The sequence below is a fragment of the Theropithecus gelada genome, chromosome 12, assembly GCF_003255815.1.
Source record: "Theropithecus gelada isolate Dixy chromosome 12, Tgel_1.0, whole genome shotgun sequence".
In the NCBI taxonomy this organism is placed as follows: Eukaryota; Metazoa; Chordata; class Mammalia; order Primates; family Cercopithecidae; genus Theropithecus; species Theropithecus gelada.
In genome coordinates this window covers 98,101,562-98,124,919 of record NC_037680.1, presented here as the reverse complement: position 1 = coordinate 98,124,919, position 23,358 = coordinate 98,101,562, and the positions used below count along the sequence as shown (strand labels likewise).

General features: G+C 39.5%; 1 protein-coding gene across 4 annotated transcripts in view; it reads left to right on the top strand.

Moving 5' to 3' along the window:
• The window catches only part of EPHA4 (EPH receptor A4), a 149,547-nt gene extending 127,148 nt beyond the window's left edge, over positions 1-22,399 (top strand). For all 4 annotated transcript variants that reach the window (XM_025404570.1, XM_025404571.1, XM_025404569.1 and 1 more), the window contains 9 exons: positions 2,828-2,886; positions 5,382-5,495; positions 5,964-6,149; positions 11,711-11,772; positions 12,231-12,440; positions 14,558-14,707; positions 18,179-18,372; positions 21,689-21,844; positions 22,178-22,399. In XM_025404570.1, coding sequence (XP_025260355.1) covers positions 2,828-2,886; positions 5,382-5,495; positions 5,964-6,149; positions 11,711-11,772; positions 12,231-12,440; positions 14,558-14,707; positions 18,179-18,372; positions 21,689-21,844; positions 22,178-22,292 — 1,246 coding nt within the window. In that variant the 3' untranslated portion in view covers positions 22,293-22,399. The remainder of the gene's footprint in view (positions 1-2,827; positions 2,887-5,381; positions 5,496-5,963; positions 6,150-11,710; positions 11,773-12,230; positions 12,441-14,557; positions 14,708-18,178; positions 18,373-21,688; positions 21,845-22,177) is intronic.
• Positions 22,400-23,358: the final 959 nt, after the last annotated feature.

Sequence of the window (23,358 nt, the reverse complement as noted above, 5' to 3'; positions counted from 1 at the left end):
CTAATTTAATTCCTCCTTCTATGTTTAGAAGTCTGAGGAAGGGATGGGTGTGTCAACCTTATAATTAATGACCCCTGTCATTTTGTATTTCCTCTGGCTTTGCACATATTTAATGAATGTGCTTGATGTAAAACAGATAAACACTTTCCCGGGCAGCTTCAGGCCATGGTTTTCTATGGTATATGCCAGGTTTTTGTTTCATTAACAATTTTAAGTTGGTACCAAAGCTTTCTCATTCTGAGCATTTTTTTTCCTTCTTCAAAGGAAAGAAATTCAAATCAGTATTCGAAATCTTAAGTGGTTTAAAAGATATACTTGTAATTTTAGATAATGCTTTTAGGAGCTCTGATAAGACAAAATCCTTCAGGCTGGCAGGACCCTATCACACCCTTGGGACCAATCTATGGCATTTTCCTGACATAAAATGTTATTTTAGTAGTCCCTGACCTCACACTCTTATATTTCCTTTAAAAGAAGGGAAAGGACGGGGGTAGAGGGAGGGGAAGAAGATTGGAGGAGACTTCATCTTTTATAGAAAGTTGTTTGGCTTCAGGGTATTTAAACCTGTTTAGTTACTTCGATGAAGCAATGGATTTTAAGAGCAGTTGAATTCATTTTAAGTGAATGTACTGATATAAAACGTAACACTACTTATAATTAACTCTCACTAGGTATCCTTACGTAACTAGTTTCCAGTAAGAGAGGCCCTGTGAAGTCGTGGGCTGGATTAGGGTTTCCACAAAGTCCTGTACTTGCTGGGAGAACACGTGGTGATCCTCTTGCTCCCCACCCCCCACCCCACCCAGCTCCATATCCTCATCCACAGGGAAACTGAGCATGTGTCTGTCTGCCTGGTTGCTTTCATAGGGTTGTCATGAAGATGCAATTAAATAATAGACTCTGGCTGGGTGCGGTGGTTCATGCCTATAATCCCAGCACTTTGGGAGGCCTCTGTGAGCAGATCACTTGAGGTCAAGAGTTTGAGACGAGCTTGGCCAACGTGGTGAAACCCCGTCTCTACTAAAAATACAAAATTAGCTGAGTGTGGTGGCAGGTGCCTATAATCCCAGCTACTCAGGAGGCTGAGGCAGGAGAAGCGCTTGAGCCCTAGAGGTGGAGCTTGCAGTGAGCTGAGATCATGCCACTGTACTTCAGCCTGAGCAACAGAGTGACACTCCGTCTCAAAAAAAAATAAATAAATAAAAACAATAGACCCTTTGAAAAGTTAAATGCAAGCTTATGATTTGGGACTGAAATACCGTACTTCACAGTTCGCTGTCGTCACTGGAGTCTCTGTTTTGCTAAGTTGGTTCCTGCTTTGCAAACAGTTAGGGGAAGAGATAATACATGAGATAAAAGCACTTTGAAAAGTTAAATGCAGTGTAAAAATGCAAGGTATTATTATTTGCCAGGGAATTATCCACACGGAGAAACATCTGTAGGCTCTGAGGGTCTGATTGCTGAGCTGGTTCCTGGGCTGCTGACAATTAGGAGAGGAATGTGGGAGGGAAGCTTGGAGCATGTGACCAGGATCCGCTGCCTCGCTGGTTGCACTGCCTGGCTCCTTTAGGTTCTCTGTTGTTCTCTCTTTGTCATAATCATCTGCCTTTCTACCTATTCAAAGTTTAAGAGTTTGGGGTATAGGATTTTGACAGGATCACACTGCCAAGACAACATGGCCTTGGGGGAATTTTTCCTCATCTCAGACACTGTTTCTTTTTCTGTAAGAGTCTTGCCTTACCTTGAAGCTCTAAGAAAACCTAAGATGTAAATTCCAGTGTAAATTTTACATTTCTGACAGAAACATAAATGTATACATTTTATTTACTAATTTGGTCTCAACTCCCCAAGTTTTAGACAGCTGTAATATCAACTGAGTTGATTTTCTGATTCCTTTAAGTGATATATATTCTCCTGATTCACAATGTATATGTATTTTTGATTTCCAAAGCTTGAGTTGATTTTCCAGTTTGTATAAGAGAGATATATACATTCCTGATTGAAGATTTATGTGTACTAAATATTTCCAATCCACAAAGCTTTATAACAAAGCCAGATTTACACTATTAAAAGTTGTAGGAGCAGAATGCCAAGTTTAAGATAATGCACCATTTTACTGAAAGTGAATCAGGCAAAGCAAAACAAAGCTTCTCATTTTTACCCTTGCTCATTTTTTACAAATTAGGGAACATAATTCAGTACAAAGCAAATACTTACTTTTAAACTTTTCATTAATAAGTTGGGAATTTGTATGCAGCAACTGAAACCAGTAACCGCAAAAGTGTTGTTTCAAGAGTATCGTGATATGATAATGAATTTTTGTGGTAGTAGTTATCTGGTTATAGCAATAATATTTACTATTACCCATCACATGCTGAACATTATTGCCATTTGATTTACACAGAATTACCCATGGAAATTTAAAATATATATATACATACACATATATACACACACGTACATATATATACACACATGTGCATTTATGTAAATGGAAAAATAGCCAATAAACTTATCTTCAGTAAGATAAATTTTCTCTGAGAGATTTTGAATTATAATTATATTATAAAACATTTGCTTTAAGCTATTGTAAGACACCTCAGTTTAAAACTGTGGTTCAGAGGTGTCTCTGACTGCTTGAGCTTAAAACCATGACTTACTACCCGGGTGACAAGTATTTCATCTCTTGTAAGTCTCAGTTTTCTCATCTCTGAAATGTACATAGCATACCTGCCTGACTTACGGTAGCAACGAATTTGTCTTATGGCATGTGTTAAAGCTTAGGTGTTTGAGGAAAATAATTCTCTTTTTTAAAAAATTTTAATAGACGGAGTAAATACAGTAAAGCCAAACAAGAAGCGGATGAAGAGAAACATTTGAATCAAGGTACAAAAAAATTGGATTAAAAAATTTTATTTTTAGAGCATGTCTCACATTTTCTAGTTTAAACATGTCCAAATAATATTTACGTGACTATTAATGTTCTATAATATATTCCTTTTCCCAATAATGTACTTCCTGAGTATCAAACTGAAATGGGCGATTTGGATGGTGAGATTAAAGATGTGGGATGAGGTAGAGATGTTTCTTTAGATTTTTACTTTTCCGTATTTTATCCCCTACTCTGAGAAAGTTATCGGTTTAGCTGGCTCATTCTTGTAGCTGGGTGGCAAAATTAAAATAGGTAATTTTTTCATATAAGCTAGAAATTTGAGGATGAGGAAAAGAATAAGAAATGTAACAGGAATTGCTACTTCCCAGGGAATGGCTATATGTGATATAGAATTAGTGACTATCAATAAATTTTTAGTGGATTCTAATTTTGATATTCCAAAGAGGTCAAAGAAGACATTCAAAGAAGTGGCTCTAGAGTGACTTAAGGTAGAAGACTTTTTTTTTTTTTTTTTTTGAGACGGAGTCTCCCTTTGTCGCCCAGGCTGGAGTGCAGTGTCGCGATCTTGGCTCACTGCAAGCTCTGCCTCCCAGGTTCGCGCCATTCTCCTGCCTCAGCCTCCTGAGTAGCTGGGACTACAGGTGCCCGCCACCACGCCCGGCTGATATTTTTGTATTTTTAGTAGAGACAGGGTTTCACCGTGTCAGCCTTACCTCAGCTGACCTCGTGATCTGCCCACCTCAGCCTCCCAAAGCGCTGGGATTACAGGCGTGAGCCACGGCGCCTAGCCGGTAGAAGACTTTTAAATGGACAGTGTTTGGTGACTATCCAGGAGAGCTGTCCACTAGAACTTTCTGAGATAACATTGTTCTATATCTGCACTGTCTAATATGTAAGCCAATAGCCACACATGCTGTTGAATATTTGAAATGTAGCTAATATGGCTGAGAAAGGGATCTTTTTAATTTAATTTATTTATATTTAGATAGCCACAAGTAACAAGTCACTCACATATTAGTGCAGAAAGATAGAAGAAAGATTGACCGGGCACAGTGGCTCATGCCTGTAATCCCAGCACTTTGGTAGACCAAGACAGGCAGATCACTTGAGATCAGGCATTCGAGACTAGCCTGGCCAACATGGCAAAACTCCATCTCTACAAAAAATACCTAAATTAGTCAGGCATGATGATGCATGCCTATAATCCCAGATACTCAGGAGGCTGAAGCATGAGAATTGCTTGAATCCAGGAGTCAGAAGTTGCAGTGAGCCAAGATCCTACCACTGCACTCCAGCCTGAGTGACACAGCCAGATTCTGTCTCCAAAATAAAATAGATAGAAGAAGGAGAGGGACTGGGAATAACAAGACTCCTCTTGAAGATTTTCTTGGCTATAGCATATAAAGTGATGAGGGATATGTAGTGTCTAACAACTTTCCATTTGTTCACCTCATTTCCTCCTGAAATCATATTTTTTCAATTTTTATGTGGGATATATGTTTTTTTAAAAAGCTGATCTATTAAAAAGAAGTAGCAAGAAATTGCCAGTTTAAGGAGCTTATTCCTAACCAAGGGTGCTGGGATGAGGACAAGACCTACAGGCTTGGAAAGTCAAAGGGACTGGGCCAACTGGTGTCCTGCATACCCTCTGTGTCCTACTGTCCCAGCAGCTCCAGGAGGGAGAGGAGCAAATGCCAGGACAAAGCTTTTTACAATGACTTCTGCCTCTTGGCCCAGATATCTGTCACTGGGCTGCCTCCAAACACATCTAAATTTAGTTTATGAGTAGTATGAGATATGACTGAATCGTACTTCCTGATGTCCAGACCATTCACAGTTAGGCTACAATGGTTATCTCCAGCTGAAGCTTTCTGGCAAAGTTGAATATCTTTGCTTATGACACCTTCTTTCCAAAACAGAAAAGAAGTGGAGGTCCACTACAGAGTCTGTATTCTCAAATCAACTAGCTGATGTTAACCTTATTGTCTACTTTAACTTAGATTTAATCTAATTTTGTTAATTATCGGTCACATATTTAATTCATCCAGATATTGGGCAAAATGTGACACCATGTGGAAAGAGCTGGTTGAAATTAAAAAGCTTCTATTTTCTTCCCTAAGGGAGGATAACTGAAAGCAGTGGGCAGGACTTCATGCAAAGGCAAGGGAGCTATGAGCAACTGCTTGGGACAATAGTATTCAGCTAACACAATCCAAATTTCCTCCATTGGATGGGTGGTTTTAAAAATCTTGTCCTTGAAGTGTGAAGACATTCCAGGAAGTCAGTAAAGCTGCAGCCTCTTAAGTAGCTAACAATATTTTGTTTACCCACTAATGAAAACCAGAGCAAGAGTTTAACCATTTTCGTATGTCAAGACCGTACAGCTAACTTGACTTTTCCTATGTTTTGTAATTTTAGACCCAGACTACTTATGTTTTTTAGTGGTTCCTGAGAAACATTCAGCCAACTTATCGTGTTTATTACTTAGGTGTGAGAACATATGTGGACCCCTTTACGTACGAAGATCCCAACCAAGCAGTTCGAGAATTTGCCAAAGAAATTGACGCATCCTGCATTAAGATTGAAAAAGTTATAGGAGTTGGTAAGTGTCTGAGTGTCTGTCTGCTAATGAGTCTGTTTTCTTGGTGGATGTTAAATATGTGTGTGGATTATGTAAATGTATTTGTGAGTATATTATGTGTGTATATACATGAAATTTCCTTTTCTTGAGTATAAAATATCGTGTTATAAAGAACTCTAGTACAAATTTTGATTCTAAGAGAGAAACTTAATGCGATCTGAAATCAGATTGATTGCATTCAAAAGGTTTACTCTATTTCTTACTAACTAAGATTTTGTGTAGTGTTTTTTTCATTAAGGCTTAGTTTTCTCTAATAAAATGGGGCTAGTAGCATCTACTTCAGGGTTGCATAGAGGATTTTGTGAAATAATCTATGCAAAGCACTAGCACAGGGCCTGGCATGTAACAAGCACTCAAGGAATGTTAGCTATTATTCTTTCATCTTGAATGTGTTTCTGGTCCATCATAGATTCTTTTTCTCTCCCAAAGGTGAATTTGGTGAGGTATGCAGCGGGCGTCTCAAAGTGCCTGGCAAGAGAGAGATCTGTGTGGCTATCAAGACGCTGAAAGCTGGTTATACAGACAAACAGAGGAGAGACTTCCTGAGCGAGGCCAGCATCATGGGACAGTTTGACCATCCGAACATCATTCACTTGGAAGGCGTGGTCACTAAATGTACGTAGGTCACCCCCTTTACAAAGCCAAGTTAGAAGTTACTGGGAAATTAAACACACATTTTCTTTCCAGGGAAATGACAGATGGCGCAGACCCACTGATTGCTAATAGGAGGAAATCAGTGCAGGACAAGTCATTAATCTTGTAGTCAGCTCTAAATGGGTCTATGGTTTCGGCTGATACCCAATCTCCAAGGCAGCTTGTGTGAGATTTGAGAGAAATTAATATAGCAGATTTTTGGTATGCCATGCCATCTTTCAGATGTTTGCTAGGCCAAACTGATTGTCATAGGATAGGCACAAGCAGATGGTAAGCAAAATAAAATTTAAGGACTTTTCCTATAAAGCACAACAAAACCTGGCCACACCTTGTGCTGGAATCTTTAGTTCCAGATGCAGAGGGTGAAGCTTGGGAATCTTTAATATATTGGGGGATTTGCTTGTCTGCTCTGCCTGATTTATGGCTGTTGCAGTTCAGCACCTATTTACAGTAACACCTGGTTGAACTTTCCTTTTTTAGTCCATTAGCATTCACTGAGCCTGTGAACCACGCTTCAGTTAAAATGCGACACAGCTCAACAGATGCATTTTGTGAAGCAAACCCTGAATACGTCTGTAAGGCTGGCTAAGACCAACTTATAAAGTGCCACATAGACAGTACAGCTGAGGCAGTCCCTGTTTAAGGTGGCTCTGTTCCAGGAGCCCTCATATACCCTACAAGTCAAGGATCTGGTAAGCCTGGGGCTATGTCTCCAAGGCTTTTCTTCTTTGATTCAAGGTATCTGTGGAAAGCATCTTCACTCAGCGTGTGCAGAGTAACGGCAATATAGCCACCCCAGTGGGGTGAAGCAGTCGGAGGAGGGTAGGTTAAAGAGAAAAACAATCTCTCACACCTGTAGTCCTAGTTACTTAGGAGACCGAGGCAGGAGGATCACTTGAGCCCAGGAGTTCAAGGCTACAGTTGAGATGGGTAAGTTTCCTGAACTCCTCGTGGGACTTGCAATGGGGTGTGGCTTGTTTTGCTTGGCCACCGAGCTCAAACTTTTTGTGGGAGGGGGAGCACACAGATTAGCACCTGCAGGAGCCCAGGTGAGTGGTCACTAGTGATCTCTGGTGCCCCAGAAGGTGTATGTTACAAACAATGCTCTTTTAGCAGTTGCCACCTGCAAATGGCTAAGTGTTAACCAGCTTAGTGGAGAGTCAGGGTGACAGCCTTTTTCACCCTCCCCTCTTGGTACCTGGGTTCCTGTCTGGCGTCCAGGAAGAATCAGGTCACATGGACTTGAAGGATGGTGAATGTGTAAGCTTTACTGGGTGATGGAGTTGGCTCTCAGCAGAATGGGGAGCTGGAAAGGGGAAGGAATAGGAATAGGAAGATAATCTTCCCCTGGAGTTCAGCTGTGCCAACCGAACGCCCATGGTTTGCAGGGTTGAAGGTGGGGCCTTTGCATGCAACCACCGTTTTCTACCCAGTATTTCCCTGCCTCCTGTCCATATCATTCCTAGTGAGCTATGATAGTGCCATTGCACCCCAGTCCAGGTGACAGAGGCACCTGAACCTATTTTTTAATAGAAACCTGTCTCTACTTAAAAAAAGAAAGAAATAAAGAAAAGGAAAAAGAAAAGAAAAAATGAGATGTTAGGCCTGGGGCAGGTGGCTAGTAGGACACAAAGTACAAAATCCTTAGGAAGAAGAAATGAGGTGGTTAACTAAAATGGGAGCGAAAGTATACACTATTCAGTTCAGAGGTCCTCAAACATAAGTGAGAATCTTCTGGAAAGCTTGTTAGGACAGTTTCTTGGGCCTCTTCCTCAGAGGTTTGATTCAGCAGGTGGTGTGCGGCCCATAAGTTTGGAGGGCTAGAGAGCTCACCACAGGTGAAGCCAGTGCTGCTAGTATGGGAATCGCACTTTGAGAACCACTGGACTGGGGACAAACGACCGCATACCAGCTCTGCTGCTACTAAAGCTTGTGACCTTGGACTGCTTGTTCAATCTTTCTGTTTCAGTTTTCTCATCTGTAAAATGGAGGTAAAAAGAGCATTTGCCTTATAAGGTTACTTTGGGGATGAAATAGAATATTTTGGGTGGTTAGCACAATAGCAAATTTTTTCAGAAAAAAACCTCATATGTGTTCAATGGTGCTATTATGTCTTAAGAAGTAGGTACATCTTTCCCCATCTTCAGAATCTTTCAAAAAAAAAAAAACCAAACAAAAAAAAAAAACCAAAAAGGAACCGTGATGCGAAGGATATATAATTTTCTGCCTGAGGTGAGGGCTATAATTAGCATAGAATAGCTCTATTTGCTTTTTGAGATTAGTTTTACAGACAGGATATTTTTCTGTTGCCTGTGGCCTTCAGGGCCGCCCAGAGTCCTTCACTACTTTAATTAAAAGATAACATTCCCTTTAAATACTTTTGCAGGTCCGTTTTCTAAAAAGGAGGCTCTGTTCAGCTTAGGGTGTTTTTCCTGTCGCAGACAGTGATTTTCCTAGCACCTCTGCAGAAGAGAGAAGAAACAGGGGATCTTTGTATTAAAGTCCCACCGCGCCTCTAAAACGCATAGCTATTACAGCTGTAACTGTTATAAACGACTGGATGCATTTGCATAATGCAGTTGTCACTGAATTAAAATGATTTAAAATTTCTACTGGAGAAGCTATTCCCTTCCCCCACCCCTCTCCTCCCCACTGCATCCCTGCCTAGTGGAGGGAAGGAGACTCCTCTATCCAAGAGCCCAGCCCAGGCCTATTTTATAAGCCCCTCTGCTTATGGAGACATTCGTCTTTATTTCTCTTGTAGAGCTCATAAAGGTTCTGACAAATGGATACTTTTAATAAACAGAAAAAGGAATGCAGAAAAATTGTGAAGATGGTGCCAAGAGTCGGACTAGGGAGGTGTGAGGGTGAAAGGGTAGAGTGGAAGCGTGTGAATTCATTACCAGCAGTTACTTGAGTAACTTTTGAAATTGGCAGGAGGACCATAAATTCGCCGCATGACCCTTGCTTTTGGATCCTCTCCTGTAGTCTCCACAGCTCCAGAGGGATCTGGTGAAATGCAAGGAGGTGTTAATGCACAGCCATGAGAGGCTGCCCTTTCTCATTAGTTGACAAAGTATCTTTTGATTGAGGCAGGTTGATTAAAACTCATTTAGGCACATTTGTTCTGTCAGAGGACTATGGTCACAAGCTGAACTCGGTGACTAGCGCCTGGAACCCCAGCTACTCAAGAGGCTGTGGCAGGAGGAGCCCTTGAGCCCAGGAGTTCAAGGCTGCAGTGAGCTATGATCATGTCACTGCACTCTAGCTTGGACCACAGAGCCAGACTCTGTCTCTTAAAAAAAAAAAAAAAATTCTTTCTTTCTTTTTTTTTTTTTTTTTAAGTAGAAAACCGTGGTCACACATGTAGAGGGTAAATGAATCTGACAACTAAGCATTTCCTATTTATATTGATAGAGGATCGGCAAGCACACCCCTGCCGGCAAAGAGAAAAGACTTAAAAGTGGTTTTATTCACCTTTGGTCTACACCAAGATTCCCACTTTTTCTACCAGCCTTCTTTCCTTACCTGAAAATAACGTGTCCATGGTACTATTTTCTAATACAAAAGTGTTTGCCTCTGAGTGATTTCTTAGACACAACATCAAAAACTCAAGGAATCAAGAAATATCACAAATTGATATATTGGACTTCATGGAATTAAAAACCCACTCTTCAACACTTTTGCCCCTAAAGTGAAAAATTTCCCCATTCCCTATATGCCAGAAATTATAAGCTGATGGAATCACTGGGTGGAAAATACATTTCGTTAGAATAATCGTGGGTGCTTTTCAGCGGTGAAATATTTTAGCCCATTTTTCTAGACTGAAGTCTAAATAATCAGCAAATGCAGCAATAAAAAGTGTGATTTTTTAATTTTAATTTTTATTTTTTTTAGAATCTCTCTCTGTCACCCAGGCTTGAGTGCAGTGGCACGATCTTGGCTCACTGCAACCTCCGCCTCCTGGGCCCAAGTGATTCTCCTGTCTCAGCCTCCCGAGTAGCTGGGACTACAGGTGTGTGCCACTGCACCCGGCTAATTTTTGTATTTTTAGTAGAGACGGGGTTTCACCACGTTGGCCAGGCTGGTCTCAAACTCCTTGCCTCAAGTGACCCACCTGCCTCAGCCTCCCAAAGTTCTGGAATTACAGATGTGAGCCACTGTGCCCTGCCAGCGTGAATATTTTTTGGTGTATCAAACTGACATTTCATTTTCTCCCAAAGGAATATTTTAGGGACCTGTTTTATCCTTCTCTTAGGAAAAAAAAAAAAAATTCATGATTCCCACCCTCCACTCCGCAATAATACCCTTTAGAAAGAAGGAATTTCAGACCTTGAGCTCATTGCCTGTGCAGGAAAGTAAAGAATGATTCTTATGTCCTAAAGTCCTCAGAAAGAGTTCAGTGAAAATCTTGTTTCCACCTCATTCTGCTCAGAGCTTAAAATCATTTTTATTTCTTTGCGGAATAGGGGGAACCAGGATGTTCTAGTACTGAATTTAAATTCCTGTCTCAGATGAAATAATTTACTGAACCTTTCCTTTGACTGTTCTGGGTTTTTTTGTTTGTTTTTTGAGGTAGGCAGTTTAAAGAATCAGACCAAAGCAAGTTTATTCATAGCTAGGGAAAGTGAAGAGAAAGGACAGAGCCCCTGAGCTGAGCAAGACAGTGGAGAGAAGTTGCATGCTTGTTTGTTTGTTGTTGTTGCTGTTGTTGTTTGAGACAGAGTCTTGGTATCGTTGCCCAGGCTGGAGTGTATTGACGCCATCTTGGCTCACTGCAACCTCCGCCTCCCAGGTTCAAGCAATTCTCCTGCCTCAGCCTCCTGAGTAGCGGCATTACAGTCTCCTGCCACCACGCCCAGCTATTTTTTTTTTTTTTTGTATTTTTAGTAGAAACGGGGTTTCACCATGTTGGCCAGGCTGGTCTCGAACTCCTGACCTCAGACGATCCTCCAGCCTTGGCCTCCCAAAGTGCTGGGATTACAGGCGTGAGCTACTGAACCCGGCTGCATACCTGGTTTTAAGATGTGTCTGGATAAGGAAGGATTCAACATAGCCACTGCTCCCTGAAACACGGATTTCTCTAAATAAAGAAAAGAAGTTGATCTGCCTATTGATGTCCTTAGCTTCTTACAAGTGGCTCTTCTGGGGACAAAATAAATTAATTATCCTGAAGATTATTTTTGCATTGAAACAGGCCCTCCCATTTATCATTTTCCCCTTTTGCTTGAGAGAGCAATTATCCATTCATGTTGCTCCCTGGATACGAGAGGCCACTTTAGTTAAAGACCTTGTCAACAAGCCACCCAAAGGGTTAACTATCCAGATGGAATTTAAACCTACTCGTCCTTTTAATATTTCATTCCTAGCTCCCCACAGCTGAGGCATAAGCTTGGCTTGTTTTAATTAAATTAGATCACACAAGACAGGTGTCTTGGCAGTAAAATTGTGCACAGCCCATTTTTATCTCATTAACTGCAGTGCTCATCAAAGGTTTGTGTTTTTCTTTCTGAAAACTCTAGGTAAACCAGTAATGATCATAACAGAGTACATGGAGAATGGCTCCTTGGATGCATTCCTCAGGGTATGTGACTACTTTATATTAAACCCAAGAATGTTGGTATTTGGAAGACTCCTAACAGAGTCCTTGTATTCATTCTGTTCGGTGGTATTCGTGGATTTTTTTTTTTTTAATGGGGCAAAGAAAGAAGAGGAGAAATCGAGAATGATGTGATTTTTAAGGCTATTAAATAATCCATGTTCAACGAGGGTAGTTTTTGATTTATTCCTGTAATGTGGAGCTGTTTGAGCCATAGATTCATTACAGTTGGATAATTTCCATCTGTCACAGGAAGCAAACCCAGCTCCTAGGGTCCAGTCTGCTACTGAATTAGCGACTTTGGTCAGAAGGGCCTGGAAATCATGTTGAGTTTCACTGCATACCGGATACAGATATCCAAAAAGATCCAAGTAATAAATGCTTGGTGAGAATTAATTTGGCCTAATGGTAATGGGATTGTTCCTCACTCCTTTTCTATGCAGAAAAATGATGGCAGATTTACAGTCATTCAGCTGGTGGGCATGCTTCGTGGCATTGGGTCTGGGATGAAGTATTTATCTGATATGAGCTATGTGCATCGTGATCTGGCCGCACGGAACATCCTGGTGAACAGCAACTTGGTCTGCAAAGTGTCTGATTTTGGCATGTCCCGAGTGCTTGAGGATGATCCGGAAGCAGCTTACACTACCAGGGTAAGAAAGATTGGTGACATCTTGGCTTTCACTCTGGTGAAACTGTTCCTCTCTTCTCACTTTGAGATTGAAGCCCTTTGTAATTCTTTTGTTTCTTAAGTTTTCTCATGCCTCGAAGCCTCCTCATATTCCTGCGTCCGTTTTTAAACCATGTTTCCAAGAAAAGAGGGATTTCGAAGCTGACCCTAGATGTATGACAATATTAACAGCCACAAACTAGAAGCAAAATGAATTATCTTTCCCTCTGTGTTTTTTTTGGGGGGCAGTGGGGAGAAAGTGTTAATGAACAATAAGGTGGTGTCTTAAATAAAAATGAGCTAACTGAGAAGCAAGCATTAAGGATCAGTTTATACAACAAATGATCAATTACTGAGAAAATCAAGAGGTAGCTTTGCTTATTTATTTTTTTGCACTTGTACTTGCCTGCTGTCTTCCCAAATCTTTCTTCCTTTTTTTTTGTTTTTGTTTTAGATTTTGTATTTGCCTTTTTTCTATTCTTTAAAAAAAAATCCTTATTCTAAATGAGACAAAGCAATGCTTCTAGTTGGTTGGCTACCAAATCTCAGAATGTATATACAGGATTTATAAAACATTTATACCATGCAAGGTTTTCTAGTATCTAATGGCCTTCGTTTTACCACTGCTAGATAAGCGGGGATTAAGACACAGTTAAGAGTTTTAAGTACACAGTTAATGGCTGTGCTATCTTAGCTCCACTATCTGAATATAAAATACTAATGGAATAAACACAGAATCATAAAACAGTTATTGGCCATTAACACTGACACTGTTAAAATCAACACGAAGCTGACAGTTACCAGCCATTTTCCCCTTTTAGCACTCCTCATTTTGCATCTGCAATCCCAAGCAATGGGGGTTTTTTGTTGTTGTTTGGTTGGTTGGCTGGCTGAGCCTTTTATTTTGTCGGGGGGATCAGGGGGTATAGTATTCTATTTCTTTGGCTCCAATTCTGATTCTTATGCTTGTCCTCTTTTGAATTCCAAGTCCATTCATTTAGAAAAGAATACATCTTTGTGAATGTTGAAGATCTTTTATTTTTTCCCAGTCGTTGGAGAAAGAAAAGTTAAAGGAGGCTTCTAGAATGATACATTTACATAGATAAAACCTTAGACAAATATTTAAGCAGGGGGGAATGCAGTACAAGTGTCCTGTGTGTAACAAGGATGAATGCAATACACTGGGTTTTCAGAGTTCACTGCAATGTATCAAAGCAATTTCCAGTACAATTTATTGTCCTGTTTCCTAGCCCTACCTAATAAAGCGAAGAAAACTTTTAAATGATGGCCCTGGGGATACCTCAAGGGTCTGAATTAGACTTGAATTAATTTCCCCAGGTGGAACCCTAGGACATTGAAAACCTGACTGAAAATACCTTAAACATAAGCATAAACAAACAAGACATTTGAGGCAAAAAAAAAAAGTGCATTTTGAAACCTTTCCTGGGTAATATTCACTTGCTTTACCATTTTACAAGTCTTTTTTTTTTTTTTTTTAATTTAATAACAACTAAAATCCTCTCCTTACTCCATTAAAGTCAGTAATAGCTCTAGTGTCTGGTATTATTTGGCTTTCTCTAAAGACCTATTTATCATATCATCCCCTAGCTATTGGGCATATTTCTCATGCTGTATAAGGGGAGGTGGACTTGTGTTGGATAGAAATGTTCATATTTAAATTCCTTCATTCATGATTTTTGAAGCAGTATTAAGCATTGCCTTCCTTTGTGCTCCCGGGTGAAAGAATCCAACAAAAAAATCAAACAAATGTCAGCTACATATCACTGATACCCCGTGGATAACATGTATTTTGTAAAACTTGAGATTTCTTTTTTTCTAGAATATTGCCTTAAGCAGAGCTCAGATAATAGGTAGGTTTTAAAAACATAACTAGATTAGTCACTTCCCGGTGAGTAAAGAAAACATAGGAGAACTGTCTTAACCTGGAAGACTTGCGTTAAAATGAACAAGTGTCTTTTGTTTTGAGAGCTATCTCAAGAATGCTGTTGTCCTGCTTGGCTAGCAGGAACTACATTCAGAATCTAAAATGGCACATCAGTGATGTACTTAAGGAATAACTTATGGCTCAAATGTTCACAGGGTGGCAAGATTCCTATCCGGTGGACTGCGCCAGAAGCAATTGCCTATCGTAAATTCACATCAGCAAGTGATGTATGGAGCTATGGAATCGTTATGTGGGAAGTGATGTCGTACGGGGAGAGGCCCTACTGGGATATGTCCAATCAAGATGTAAGTCTCTATGTTCTGAAATATATTTTTTCACATTGTGATTCGGGAAGTTCTGCATTACTGTATGATGGAGTGAGCACGGGATTTGAAATGATACATTAAACTCAAATTTCTTAATACAGATATATCTAGCAAGCTAGTTCAACATTATAACCAACGACTATTGATTTCAAGGACAAGAATTAAATGGCCTACATGGTACAGTATGGGAGATAGATACACACATAGATGCATAGATAAAAAATATGGGATGGTACTTTTACTTGGTGAACTTTCAAAACCAAAGTAAAACAAAATGAAACTGAATTTTAAGAAAATGCAAAGATTATGAAAAAATAAATTTCACGTATGATAAAACAGACATGAAAGGTTTATTGAAAGAAAACTAGTGAATATTTTAAAGCTGGCATCATTGTAATTAGAGCTCGCCCCTTGAGGACTCTAAAATAAAGCTTCACTCAATGACCCCTGGTAAATTATGCACATCCCTTTAAATGTACCATCTGGACTACTTTGTAAGGGAGTATCCACGATGACTGCAATTTCAGAAAAGGATTCAATAATGACACTAATAAGATTCCAGAGTAATAGAATTTAATTACAAACATCTCCAGTGAGAAAGAAAGAAAAAAAAAAAAAAGTAAATGAAAGCCCTAGATCAAGGGGTCTTCCTGGAACACATTTTAGCTAATCCTGGAAAAGTTTACGTTAGTGCTGGAAAGATTGGGAATCGTATTAAAATTAAATGGCTACCTATACTTTTTGAACTTGCCTAATTTTTTTATGTATGTGGTAGGCCATTATCAGAGAGGGTTTACAAATGCAAGGTATTCAGTTTATCAGTTTGAATTATATTTTGGAAACTTCTTTTCAAAAATTATCTTTGTGGTGGAATGTTACCTATCCATCTGCTTTGTCTTCCTCCAACAACAGGAAGTTGCGCAGCCTTGACGGTTACAGCCAGGTGCACTTAAGAAATAGCATGCAGGCTGCCTTATCAATTAAAGAATGTTTGGAGCAATAGAGAAAATGATGCACTCCGTGTCTGGTGGGGCAAAAAGAATTCTCTATGCTGAGCAGCCAGATTAAGGGGAATGGTAGTGTTCACATTGTATTATCTGTGAATTATAACAGAAGATTCATAGCAGGTAGGAAGAAAGCAGCTAGCCTAAGTCATAGTAATTACAGGCTGGAAAAAGACTATGGAGGTGTGAATAGCATGTAATCTATTGCTTATATGATTATGTTATGCAGACAGCTTCTAGTAGCTTCTTGCAGCCACGTTTGGATTCAGGTTAGAGACTCTCAGAGGGACAAAGACAAAAAACCTAAATGAGCAAATAGTAAATGTAGTTACTGTAATTATTTGATACTTAGGCTTTATTTTTCTTTACTGAAGTTATGACCAAATGTTCGTAAGAAAGAGAATCTAAAGATGTCAGTTTTTCCACCCTAAATATGTTCAGATCTGTAATTTTGGCAGTTTCTATATACATATACATTAAAACAGTTCTTTTGTTTTGAACTTTCAGTTCTCTGGCTTTATCCATGAAAAGGCATCTGAAGCCATTTCTTGCTCACAAATAATATTGATCTATTATTTGTCTCTGTGTTGGATTCTATGTAGAACAGGAATCAATAGGAAGTGTATCTGGAGAATTACTTTGATGTGTAGAATTAATTTGGCATATAGTAAATGGAGTGAAAGTAACTGTTGAAAATATGTCAAACTTAGCAAGTTTTTTGTTTGGTTTAATCCTCTGCCCCCCAAAATATTTAGTAGTAAACTGAGAAAATATGCTTTGCTAACCTATGAGCCATCTTCCAAGCTGGCAGTGGATAGGGAGCTTATGAAAGAGCATTAATCAGTCTGAGGGGTTATAACAATTTATGTTCCCCTGGCGTCAGCCCAATACTGCTTTCATTCTCCTCAATTCAGTGCAAAATGTTCTCATCAAGTCTAGAGTCAACACCATGCACCTGGAAAGATAAAAGAAACCCAGGTGATCAAACTGACGTAGTGTAATTGCTAGAAACAAATAGAATAAGGTTCAATAAGACAGCATAGAGAAGTCTGCTTTACAAAGAAAAGTAGGTGATACTGATACATGATATTGGCAAAATACATAGGAGAAAAAGGATCAGAGGGCTCAATAAATCACAAGATGATTTGTTAAACTGAAACAGTGCTTTTATTAAGAAGACCACAGTCATACTAATCCAAAGACACTGGACCCAACAGACTGTTTTCTGTCGAAGGCCAATTTCTGAGCAGTCAATAGACCCACCACAGGGTGAGTCCAATGAAGTCATTGGGATGGCTCAACCACTGGTTATTTCCCTGGCAGCTATCATGTTGATAGAAAGAAAAATAAATGGAGTGATTTAAAGCAAATAAAATTTTTAGACTCCCAAACAAATAAAAGCACCTCCAGAATCTCAGAGGATATCCATAAACAAAGATAATGAGTAGCCAAAAAGCTGTGAAGTAGTTCTCTATAAATTTGGTATGTCCTACCATATTACTTTATTGGAATTTATACCCCAAAGTGGGGGGAGGATGTTAGGGAAAAGTCTATAAGAAAATAATTTAATGCCTGTGAAGACAGATGAGAAAAATTAGAATTAGCAAAGAGACTGTTGAATGAGTTATTGATGACTTACTAGGCAAGTAGACTGCTCTGGGCACTTTCGATGGTCTTGGCCAATAAGACAATTATCATCTACCATTGTAGCTTCCTTCCTTAGATGTGAGAGGGTCTCCTTCAAAATGTAAATGCCCCAAAAGAAGGAATTTTTTAAATTGTTTTTTACTTTTTTAAAAAAAATCTACTTACTAACACCTTTAACAGGGTCGACTGACAGCCAACTGAGACTAAGAAAGAAATTCAGAATTGGTGTCTAGGGGTAAAATAATCCAAAAGAAAAAATGGCTGGGCATCTGGACTTGGACTCTGGTGTTGACCCACTAGCTGTCTATGTAAGAGGATGGGGGCTTAAAAGGATGCAAAGAAAATTCCATTTTGGAGACAGCTATTAATTGCTTCCCAAGGGAGGTCTTTAGCACTATGTCAGAGTCTCTTTTGCTAAGAGTGTTTAGGTGTGCTAATGTTGAAGAGCAGAATGGAGCAGGGCAGGGGACTGGAGGCAGGGGGCAGGGCCATGTGATCTCTGAGGGCCATCACCAAAACTGACACCACATTGCAGATCTGATTGGGCTCTAGCCACTTGGGAACATTGGTGATTGATGCGTCTTCCCTTTAGAGTACATCTCATAGCAACAGCTGGCTTCCCTCTCCTGTTGCCAGTGATACTCAGGTCTAGCTTTGGCTCATGTGAAGGAGTTGGAGCTGTTCCCAGGCTCCAGCTTGCTGGCAGCTTCATGCACAAGAAACATGCCAGTCAGAAGGGTGAACCTTGAACAGCAGCTTTGCCTGGCAGCTTAACGTACGATCCTGTTGTCTTCCATAGGTGATTAAAGCCATTGAGGAAGGCTATCGGTTACCCCCTCCAATGGACTGCCCCATTGCACTCCACCAGCTGATGCTAGACTGCTGGCAGAAGGAGAGAAGCGACAGGCCTAAATTTGGGCAGATTGTCAACATGTTGGACAAACTCATCCGCAACCCCAACAGCTTGAAGAGGACAGGGACGGAGAGCTCCAGGTCAGCCATGCTTACTTAATAGTGATGTATGAAAGAACACGTTAGAGGAGGCAGGCAAGTGGTGACTCACTTAAATTCCTGCCTTTTCATCAGAGGCCACTTCACGGCTCTCTGCAAACTGGGTGGCTTCTTTCTCAATTAGTACAGTATTTAAGGTAGTTCTGTTCAGCATTTTGAATAACCTAATACCTGTCAGGCATCAAATAGTTATAAGGAAAAAGCTTTAAAAAGTAATAATAGCAAAGAAATAACTGAAGTGCCTATTTTAGGATGCCAGACCTGAAATTTAGGAAGAGGGATGAAAAGTACTTTTAGAAGATGTACATTTAGAAGGTCAGCTATATTTTGAAATGGGGCAGAAACATTGGAATAGTAAGAAATAAAGATTAGAAGACAGGTCTCTAAGCACAGCAATTTTAAGTTGACTTATAAAGTGTTAATTGTAAGAAAGAGATTCATTAATTTTCAGTTCTTCTGGTTTCCCTTTTCTGAGTCTTTCAGAGTAGGAGGAAACAGGGCCAAGATAGGAAATGATTGAGTTACAAAGCATGCAGATAAATGTTTGGGAATGATTTTAAAGACCAAAATGATTGGACCACCTAAAAGAGGTACTTATCTTCTTGGAATGAGCAAAATGAAGAAGCATATCAGTCTGTAGAGAACATAAAGACGCTGTAAGTCCTACAAGTTCAGTGAGGACTTTCTATATGGAGAATGGACTTTACCGGTATAAGATTCGGGATATCTACATATCAGTAGTCTCTTCTGAAAGGGTGTCGACCATCTTTATCAGTTAAATAATTTTAGAATACAGGCATAATAGACCAGGTGACTCAGGCCTGCGAGAGGTGAGACACTCACTCATCTCCAAATCTGGGCTCCTCACAGGCTTCTGTTTCATCATGATCCTGTGTTAAAAATAGGACATTTTCTCCCACAGTATTTAAGCCCTTCCAATCTTTGCAGGCCCTGTGGTGTTCTCCTCTCATCTTTCTCCTGAAAACTTACACTAAAGATCCTAGAAGAGAAGGAGTACACATTACATGGAAAAAAAAAAAAAAGAGAACTGTGGAATAGATAGTAGAGATACCCGATATTCTCCTCCAGGTTTTCAAATCCCTGTCATTAGCCACTACACAAAATCCTCAATGGTCTAGCTCTTTTCAGAGAAAACTGAAAAGGATTGAATTAACATTTCACCTCTACCACTTGGTCACTATGTGAACTAAAAAATAAAAAAAGTCTCCGACTATTGTGAGGCTATTTCTTGTTCTTCTGTTCTCCAAGAGGGTGAAATAGATGACTATAAGGCCTCCTTTCCAGATCCAGCTGACTTCTCTTCCACCTTTTAGGTCTTCAGCACCAGAGCCCATGTATTTTTTCTGAGGGTCCATTCAAGGCCAGTTTTATGGTGTTTGGTACTTCTTCTGTTAGCATAAGTCATTCAACCACTCTTACCACATAGCATCTGCTTTGCCCCAAGGTACAAAACAAGTTGAGGTATTAGATACACTATTATCAGTTCTAAATTCTTTTCGCTGATGGTACTTAAATAGCTTTGAAGCTTATTATGGCTTACCTATAATGAGACATAGTATAGCATGGTATGTGACTCAGCACAAAATTAGGCTAATGTCATGGTGTGCCACCAAGAGCACAAAGGCTTCCAGAACAAGCTTCAGAACAACCCTTAAAATTATTGACATTGAGTGAAGATATTTTCATTGTAAGGTCGTTTTGACCTTGTCACTGCTCAGAGCCTACATCTTCCTCATTAACGCTTTTGACTTAAAGTCAGAAGTAAATGCAAACTATTGGCTTTTGTCTAATAACAATTATTGCTTTATAGTGACACTCAATTAAATGTCCAAAATTCTATGTGGTAACATTTGTTATTGACTCAAAATTGAAAGAATAATTACATTTTGATTCTTTTTGCTATAAACATTTACAGAATTGTACTTAGAAAATCAAATTCATATTGAAATAATGGACACAAAAGAAAGGTTACAATGGCAAGGTATTATTTGGACATGAAACTGATTGATAAAACACGTCTTTGTTAAAATATTTATATAAAAAATACAAATCAAGTCGATTTAGATGAAAATTAAAATGTAAAAAATTGAATTGGATTAATTCTGCTATGTAGAAAATTAAAGCATTATATTGACTTAATTTTGTTTTTACAAGGAAAGGGTTTTTGGTTGAAAATTTACTAGTAATGATATAATTCTGATTTAAATGTTTGTACTTAAATATAGTGTCACATTGAAAATCAGGTCAAAGTGTTAAGATCAAACACATTCTGTAATTTTTAGGGAAAACAAGTTCAAAAACTATGACTTAACAAGTAGCAGTATTTTTCTACAGGTTATTATAATAAAGGTAGTATAAAATGCCCCCATGAAGCCCTACTCTGATTAAGCAATTGGATGATGAGGATGGCTAACTATAATTCTCTTAATAGTTTTTATTAGTAAATGATTTTTTATGTGTCAATATCATTAGGAAAGGTAGAATTCCTACCTGTAATTGCTTGTGACAGTGACCTAATAGAAAACACCTGGCCTAAGAAATGAGTAAACTAATAAATAAGTTAATAAGAAGTGCTTTGAATTTGTTGAAATCATTATTCAGGAACCCCAGCAAGGGAATACGAGAAGCACATTCCGCAATCCAAACAGTGATCAAAGTGGCCATTCTTCTGCCAGCCTTGGCACTCGTGCTGGTCAGGCATGGGTTGATTAAAGAGGGGATTAACTCCCTGCTGTCCCAAGTTTGTTTGAATGCCCCAAGTCTGCCTGCAGACCTGGCTGGAAGCATGCTGGACTTCAATTCTTGCTGTTTTCTCTGCTTCCATCCAGTCTGGCAGCTTGCAAGCTCGCAGTTTTCCTTACTCATACTTCACTAGGGTTTCCATAGTTGCTGAATGAAAGTCTGTAATATTCAGTGCTGGCAGGGATTGGACTCTTTCTGCAAAGACTGAACAGGTTTCAGCCATGAGGGCTCTCCCAGTCTTCACCCCAGGCTTGGGTGTTAAAAGACCTGCTATGAGCATGAATGCCCTCAGAGGGCCACATAAAACAAGCGCAGGAAATAGAATTAAGAACAAATAGGATGATTGATATATGCTTTAGCAGCTTTGTGAAATTAAGAGCAAAATATCGCATGGTTACATTTAACAACAGTTGTTCCATTTAAAACCTTCTCTTAGCTTTTTGGTTCTTCTTGCCTAATTTGAGGCAATCAGATTTCAGTCTTCTTGTCTCTCTGGTAGCTCCATTCTGCTTATATTTTCTTGTTCTGTTTCTAGACCTAACACTGCCTTGTTGGATCCAAGCTCCCCTGAATTCTCTGCTGTGGTATCAGTGGGTGACTGGCTCCAGGCCATTAAAATGGACCGGTATAAGGATAACTTCACAGCTGCTGGTTATACCACACTAGAGGCTGTGGTGCACGTGAACCAGGAGTAAGTACTCAACGATGTAACACGAAAGGGTAAATCTAGATTTAATAGTATTTTCTTTTTTTTTGCTTTGAGCTGCATAATCATCCTACTCATTTAAAAAAAAGCAAAAACAAACTGGAATGCCTCTCGTTTTGATTGAGTGTAATTTTACACAGCCTCTATAAAGTAGCTACATTGTTGCATTAAATTGCTTAATGAAACTTTTTAATACACCTGCCTTGTCATGCTGTATTAATTGTGGCTGATTCAAATGTGTGTCTGCATGAAGCCCTAGAAAAGAGACTGTCAGCCCCCATGACTTTTTCTGTCCCTCTTTTGTCGCCCTATGTACAGGGACCTGGCAAGAATTGGTATCACAGCCATCACGCACCAGAATAAGATTTTGAGCAGTGTCCAGGCAATGCGAACCCAAATGCAGCAGATGCACGGCAGAATGGTTCCTGTCTGAGCCAGTACTGAATAAACTCAAAACTCTTGAAATTAGTTTACCTCATCCATGCACTTTAATTGAAGAACTGCACTTTTTTTACTTCGTCTTCGCCCTCTGAAATTAAAGAAATTTTAAAAAATGTCTGCAGCGTTGCTTGGTGTACAGATTGCTGAACCTGTGGGGCTTACAGAAATGACTGCCGGTCATCTGAATTAGACCTGGAACAAATCGTTTCTCAGAAGTACTTTTCTGTTCATCACCAGTCTGTAAAATACATGTACCTATAGAAATAGAACACTGCCTCTGAGTTTTGATGCTGTATCTGCTGCCGGACACTGAGCTTCTGAGACATCCCTGATTCTCTCTCCATGTGGAATTACAACCATTGTATTTTGTTTGTGGCATAAATTACAGTCATCTTTCTTTCACTGGAATGGAGACCATGCCCAGGAACATTTTTTAAGGACTCAGCTGTGGCTTTTAGGGCTTGGTTCATACCATGGGGGAAAAGAATATCCTAGGAGAAAGCGACGTGGCTCATTCGTGTTGCCTCTTCAGTGCTCAAGCCACCTGGTGAATTCCTATGACGCAGGGGGCTGGAAAGAAAGGGAAAGTGGATTTAAAAAATATATATATATACAAAAAACCAAGCCCCATAATCCCTAACTGGACAAATGAGGTCTGTTTCTTTGGGCCTGAGGCTGTGCCATATAAAGTCTTATTTTAGGACTCTACAAACTTGTCCTAACTATCTTATGGATAGTGGGCTGTGACAATCTGGAATAGAGAACGTTCACACTTCGCTCCTTTAAAGGAGGGACCCCAGATCTGCAAGGTAAGTCCAAAAACCAAGAATGAATTTTTCTCCAGTGAAAACTTCTTTCGTGTTTTAAACTTGATCTCATTCGAAATACTGAAAACAGAAAAATACTCTCTCACGTCTCTCAGGTTGTGTCGATGTTTTTTGGGATTTCAGTCCTTTTATGACAGTGAAAGAGGAGACCAAACACAGTATGGTTTCCCTGCTATTCTTCCGGGGAGAAGTGACATATGAACCAGATGAGGTCAGGCTCTGAGGGATGGT